This window comes from Mucor mucedo (genome assembly GCF_025094135.1).
Source record: "Mucor mucedo strain NRRL 3635 chromosome Unknown EV154scaffold_397, whole genome shotgun sequence".
In the NCBI taxonomy this organism is placed as follows: domain Eukaryota; kingdom Fungi; phylum Mucoromycota; class Mucoromycetes; order Mucorales; family Mucoraceae; genus Mucor; species Mucor mucedo.
The window spans coordinates 1-6,469 of record NW_026252681.1 but is presented as its reverse complement, the minus strand read 5'-3'; the positions used below and the strand labels follow the sequence as shown (position 1 = coordinate 6,469).

Here is a 6,469-nt window from a genome sequence, read left to right as displayed (position 1 = left end):
AGTACTCGCCTCCTACAGAAGCTGAACCACTGGCACCATTTTTATTAACACAATCCAACGGCTGGCCATTTACGTTTGTAACCATCAGGGATAGCAAGAGGACTGTAGATACTAAAAGTAAGCCAAAACGAGAAGACTTGCTGAACATGATGATATTTTAATTTTATGATATTTTAATCAAAAAAGAAAAAAAACTTCGTGCTTTCTTTTTGCATGCTCTTTTATACATCTTTTTTATTTTGGCAGGTATGCAATCACTAGACCGGATTTTCTTTTATTTATCTCAATATCGGCGTAGGCAAAAGTATTTAGCAATCGTATCTTTTTATGTATACACAAGGGGTTAGCGCGATAGCTATACGATTGAACCCCTTGTTACCTCTCACACACTTTTTTATAGCGAGGGTTTTAAACATAATAATATGACGATCATAACAAGCTAAAGGTGAGGGGTATGTTTTCCTTAATTATTTAGATAAGTTATTAGTTCCATATGCTTCATCGTCCTACCTACCAATTTTTGTTTGGAACTCGTTGCTCATGAGATAAGAGTACTTTGAGTCTATGAATATAGTCATGTCTGTAAAATCATTGCAGCATCGAATGACCTTTTTTTTTTTTTTTTTTTTTTTTTTTTTTTTTTTTTTTTTTTTTTGCAATGATATCGATGATATAAATGCAAAAACTGACAATGCAGCAAGACACTTCACATGAGTTCCGAAACTCTCCAGTCCTTATCCATATGGAAGGCAATATATGTATAAATATGTAGATACAGCAGGATCACTACGACTCCAATAAAGTTTGGCCAATGTTTGAACAAATTAGGACACCTGCGCTCTCCAAAGTAACGGAATTTTCGCAATTCATTCTGAGTTTCATCCACAACTTTTTAATTAAAAAGAAAATGCATCCATGAATTCGGTTTTTCTATTATGTGGTCCTACAATAGGTGTTTCATTTATAAAGGATCCTTTGGTAGATAAAAAGCTAGAGACCCTTATCGAATCAGAGTATTTGTTTTTCAACCCAGAAGTACCGTTTTAATCTATGGGTATGTATCACTGAGACCCACCAGGGATTACAAGACAATAGTGTGAGTAACGGAGGTAACACATATTATCGACATTACTGACCTTGATCGTTTCCATTTTGATATGCGCCAAAATGTAATTATCATCAAACAAATTAGTCTTTGTATAACTATTTTTATCAATGGACTGTAGCTTTTTGAGTGGTAAATAGTTTCGACATTAATACAACTTGAGCGAGTTATATCTATAAGATATTGATCCAATGTCTTTACAGGTTCTTGTTCCGTGTCAAAAAATAAATGATAGGAAGTTTCAAAAAAATTGGTACGGACGAATTTAATCTCATAGAAACCCTTGAATATGCTATTAATATAAGCCATAGCTCAACATAGATATCGATCTAATAACCAATGAGATTTAATGATAGACGAATCTCATCTCATCCCAATGACAACTAATGTGCCTATCAAAGAAGTTGAATGTGGCGTAAAAAAAAAAAAAAGAGGCGTTCAAGTCACTCCGACACCTTGTATAGTGTAATTATATATCTTTATGGAATTTGCCATTTATGTTTTTTTATGATGGCATGAGATTTGATTCAGCAAAAGAAGATGAGTATGTACATCTATTAATGACTTTTATTATTAATACCCAAGATCTACAAGCATTCAATATGTATTATAGTAAGAATAAGTCTTGATTAATTTCTTTTAAAAGATCCACTTGACTTGTTTGATAAGACAGTGGTACGGGGCACTCTGTCACCACAGGCTTGGGTCGTTTCTGAAGACTCTTCTCCAAGGCATCACAATAATTTTGGTATTTTATGATATCGTGTAGTAAATATTTCGACCTTGCTTCCCAATTATGCATCACTTTACCGTAATTTGCGCACCTTGTCGGAAACTATGCATTTTTTTTTAAAAATTAGTTTAAACCGCCTCACTTCATTATGCAAAATATATATATACCTTCAGCATAATCTTTGTCTTGATATCGCGGTGTTGATTAATCTCATGATTTAATTCAACAAGATGCTTTTGTAGCATCTCATACTGCTCCTTTTCATCCATGGCACTAGACACCATGGTCGCTGTCGGCGGTAACCAATCGCCAATAAGGATCGTGTCTGGATCCACTTGCGACACATGTTGTTTTTGTTCCTGACCTCTTCGCATAGCATCCAGATCCAGAATAACATCACTCAGGCATTCACCCCAGCCGTACTCCATATTACCCACACCGCCCGGTAAAGGTTCTTTACTTTCACGTGCCGCCCAATAATTACAGGTAGAGACCCATTCCTGGGTTTGCTCTGAGGAGGCCACTTGAAATAGATAGACACCACCGTCGGATTGCTGGATAGCAAAGACATGAGGGCGCTGTCTGTTGTAACCCGGTGGGGGCAAAGGGTTTGCCAGCGTATGATTTAATTCGATTTCTCCAATGAGTTGAGAAGATGCTGTCCATTTATGTGGGGTAGATGATTTTTCAAATAAGCTACTATGGCGGAATAAGCTTTTGTCGCCGATGGGGCCAGTATTTTGTAATAAGGCAAACATGCGTAATCCATCGGGACCGACTTCTAAAAAGCATTCACGCCATTCACGATGACGTGCTTTGTGTGTTGCGTTTTCCAAGAGGTGTTTTCGCATGACGACGCCTTCTTTAAAGTAGGGAGGACGACTGGAGAATAAATGGGTATTGTTCATGTATCCCATCATGGATTGTCCTGTTGTGGGTGGTGGTGGGGATAGAGAGTTGGTAGGTGATGTGCAGCGAGAACTGAGTGAAGTGGCGCTGGAACTTGTAGCTGAAGAAAAGGAATCACGTCGAGGGGATCGTATAAAAGGTCGATTGTATCCTGAACTCATACTAGATCGAATGGTAGAAGGCGGTGGTGGCGATGCGGTGCTAGGTGGTGGTACGAGTAAATCATCCAACATGACACTTTCTCGTCCTGATTTTCGAATAATGGAATTCACACTACGTTTAATTCCTATCACACGTTTTCCCATCATACTAGATCGTTTTGTCAAACTGGATTTTCGACCCAAAGGCTGCAGGATTTGGTATTGTTTGACAGAGACGTACATTTCCTTGATAGTGGCTTCTACTTCTGCTTCCCATGCTATGGAAGATTTTGTGGGGGTAGGATGGTGTGGAGGGTGAGAATTGCCCATGAGGGCTTCGTGATCGCGTTGATCACGAATGGTGGACATGGTATTACGGATAAATTCGGATCGTGTCATTCTGGCATGATTTCCTTGGGCTACATGAAGATCTGTATTTAAGAGCAAAAGCGAATAGACGACTGCATAGACGATATCTGCACTACCAAATAAACAACCCGGATTACAATCCCAATAACGGTGTGCAAAGGATTCTAAAATACGGTCAATTTGTTGTGCTTCTGCTTTAAAGTAGAGTTTACTGCATAGTTTTCGAAAAGCGCTGTCTAATCGCATATCGGTGAAATAGAAATAGTCCATGTATTGGTATAATACCGCTGAATGAAAAGGTTTTCTATAAATAGGGTAAGTTCTCTCTATCATAATGTGTGTTGTATGAAGCATTTTTTTTTTTACCCTTGACCGAGCCATTCGGCCATTCTTTCTTTGGTGACGGTAGTTTCATCCTCTTTCCATAACTGTAATGCGGTTTCCTTTACTTTATCCGAAATATCAGGTTCTTTTGGCAATGGTGTGTCTTGATGAAATAATTCCAGCTTGTTTTCATCCATGGTTTTCCAAACATCATCCAAAGTTTTGCTGAATAATTCGGTAGTACTTTCTGTCCTTGTATCATTACCATCTAAAGCCTCCTGGGCCTTTTGACGTAAAGCCAATTTATCCGGTACGGATAATTCCTCTTCTTCATCTTCTTCTGGTACGTCTATTTGAGGTATACTTAGATCGGATCTCAAATCAATGACGGTGATGGTACTAGCATGTTTTTGTTCTTCCTCAGTGGTGGCACGTAAACTCCAACGTTTGCCAGAATCCGAATGTCGTTTCCAGTTTAACATGCTTTTCGAAAGTTCGTCGTCTTGGTTTAGGGATCTTCGTTGAGGTACGGGAGGTGGTTCGTTAATGCTGAGGAGTAAGCCTCCTGCGCTTCCAAAATGACCTCCGCTTAGACGCTTAGAGAGATTGCTTTGTATTTCTAGTCTTTTTTCTCGTTCAATGTCTTCTTGTGAAGATCCTGTGGCATCGACGAATTCGTCGTCTGAGTCCTCGTTTGTGGTCGTTGTGTCTTCATCATCGTCTTCGTTGGTGTCTTCATTTGTGTCTTCTTCGTTGGTCTCTTCCTCATTGCTGTTGTCTTCTGAATGAATGGGTTGGTCTGGTAACGTGGTAACAACTGTCATGAAGGAGTCGACACTTTTATCTTTTTTGGCTACTTCGACAGAGTACAATGAACCGTTTCCATTTCCTCCAAAAGTGGAATAGATGGAATAGGATCCTGATGATTTACGAAGAGAGGCATTATCGCTGTTATTAAGGTGAAGGGAAGGGCGTTTTGTGATGTATTGGTCTGGCAAATCGGTTAAGAGACTGTCAGGTTGTTGCGTATTTCGTTTGAGAACAACGGGAGGTGGAGCCAATGGAATTTTGGTGTGTTTTCTACGGATACTGCTGTTATGGATGGGTCTTACTTTTGGTAGATCGTCATCCAGATTCTCAAAATTATCTAAATCATCCAATGTCTAAAAGATAAAAAGCACGTGGAGAAAGAGGAGATTAAAAAAACGTGGTTTTTTTTTGGAAGAGAAGGGAATAGCACGGACTTTTTATTGTTACCTTTCCTCTTTTTTTGAAGAGCTTACCAAATCCAGTAGCACTTCCAGTGGAAGAAGAGCTTTTCAATGAGGTCTGCTATTGATAAATGGTCAGTAGTTGATTTGTCAAATAAAAAGGAAGGTGTACCTTTTCTGAAGGTTTCCCCCAGGCAGCGGTGGTGTCATGTTGAATGCCTAATACGGATTCATATTTTGGTCTGGATGGGTAGTAAGGATGATCTCGTGAATTATTACTTGGATTTGCCAACAGTCGAGAGATAAATCCTTTCTTTTGCTGTCCATTACTACTCTCAAAGGCAGCTGATGTCGAATTCGATCTTGTACGTAAGTTTTTATTATTATTTGAAGAAGGTATGATTCTAGAATTGGGTAACATCTTTAGTTAAAAAGAGTTTGAACAAAGAAAAAGAGAGGGAAAAAAAAAAAAAAAAAGGGATGGATGGGAAATCAATAATAATAAAAAACAGGAGGGGTTAAATATGAATTATAATTTAGATTGTGTGTAACAATGTTGAAAAGTGTTATTTTAAGGCTTTTCAACACATGCCCTCACTTTTAATCTGTTTGGTTGTATCGTTTTCGCAATGTACGATATTTTCTCAAGTAGTACATCATTTCAATTTCTATTTCTTATTTAGCATCTCTCTCTCTCTCTCTCTCTCTTATTTTCTTCTTTATTTCGGCCTTACCTTTAATGATGTAGTCACCAAATTGGATGGCTTTTAAAATCTCTTTTTCGTCTGTCAAATCCTTCTTTTTGAAAAAAGCTGCTTTTAATTTGGGTCGAAAGAAATCATGATATCCTGCAGGATAATCTCTGCCTAAATACACCAACTTTTTTTTTTTCATGTTACAATCACAACGTGTCTCGCACTGCTAAAATAAAAAAAAGGAACTTGCCTGCTTGTAAAGCGCAATGACTTTGGGTCGAAGATGGCTCATGCGTTTGTGCGATTTCTTGTGAAAAAAGAAAACAAAGAGGGGTGGGGAAAACTATTTTTTTTTCGGGACACTCGTCACTTGTTACGCAAGACAAGACCATTGTCTGCGATTTAAAAAAAAAAAAAAGTAAAAAAAAAAGACGGGTAAAGAACAAAGGTAGATCTTTTTTTTTGTATGTGTCAAGAAACAATATGACTATACACCTATCATTTGTGTACATACAAAAATGACAAGGCCTTTCCTTTCTATTTTTAAAAAGTGATTTATAAATAAGTCTTGCACAACACTGTAGTTTATTAATGTTTGTTTTTCATTTAATCACAAACGTTTACCCAGATTTTTCCTTTTGCTCTAACTGAAATTACACCTTACAGAGAGAGATTGCAAAGAGCATCATATGATGTGCTTGACAATGAGAGTTTCACCCCTAGCCTGTCACCTTGGAAACCAAAAAAAGAAAAAAAATAAAGCATGACATTTTGTTTTTTTTTATATGCAGATGCGGTTAATTTAGGGTGGTACAGAACGAAATCAGAGGCAATGAATAAAAATGTCAAGAAAAAAGAGATAAGGGATGACATATGAAGAGGGGAGCAGGCAGATCCACCATGGCAGGGTGGCTTACCTCGGCTAATTTTAAACCTTAAAAAAAGGAGGTACAAAGTGATTACTACTTTTTTTACCCGTCTTC

General features: G+C 37.8%; 2 protein-coding genes across 2 annotated transcripts; both read right to left on the bottom strand.

Moving 5' to 3' along the window:
* Nucleotides 1–1,626: 1,626 nt before the first annotated feature.
* Nucleotides 1,627–5,387, bottom strand: EV154DRAFT_209988 (uncharacterized protein). Its single transcript, XM_051594377.1, has 5 exons — nucleotides 4,964–5,387; nucleotides 4,838–4,909; nucleotides 3,623–4,743; nucleotides 2,006–3,560; nucleotides 1,627–1,940 (listed from the first exon to the last, which is right to left on the bottom strand). Exons 1-5 carry the CDS (start codon nucleotides 5,210–5,212, stop codon nucleotides 1,713–1,715), a joined length of 3,225 nt encoding a protein of 1,074 aa, XP_051449837.1. The 5' UTR covers nucleotides 5,213–5,387; the 3' UTR covers nucleotides 1,627–1,712.
* Nucleotides 5,388–5,843: 456 nt separating this feature from the next.
* Nucleotides 5,844–6,460, bottom strand: EV154DRAFT_535008 (uncharacterized protein). Its single transcript, XM_051604055.1, has 2 exons — nucleotides 6,111–6,460; nucleotides 5,844–6,023 (listed from the first exon to the last, which is right to left on the bottom strand). The coding sequence occupies exon 1, from the start codon at nucleotides 6,357–6,359 to the stop codon at nucleotides 6,147–6,149; it is 213 nt and encodes a 70-aa protein (XP_051449836.1). The 5' UTR covers nucleotides 6,360–6,460; the 3' UTR covers nucleotides 5,844–6,023; nucleotides 6,111–6,146.
* Nucleotides 6,461–6,469: the final 9 nt, after the last annotated feature.

Bases quoted from the DNA above. Each gene is read 5' to 3' on its own strand.
- EV154DRAFT_209988 (XM_051594377.1), bottom strand. From the start codon at position 5,212: ATGTTACCCAATTCTAGAATCATACCTTCTTCAAATAATAATAAAAAC. The intron at 4,910-4,963 runs GTACACCTTCCT...TATCAATAGCAG, and splicing joins GGGGGAAACCTTCAGAAAAG to ACCTCATTGAAAAGCTCTTC. The intron at 4,744-4,837 runs GTAACAATAAAA...TTTATCTTTTAG, and splicing joins TCTTCAAAAAAAGAGGAAAG to ACATTGGATGATTTAGATAA.
- EV154DRAFT_535008 (XM_051604055.1), bottom strand. From the start codon at position 6,359: ATGTCATCCCTTATCTCTTTTTTCTTGACATTTTTATTCATTGCCTCT.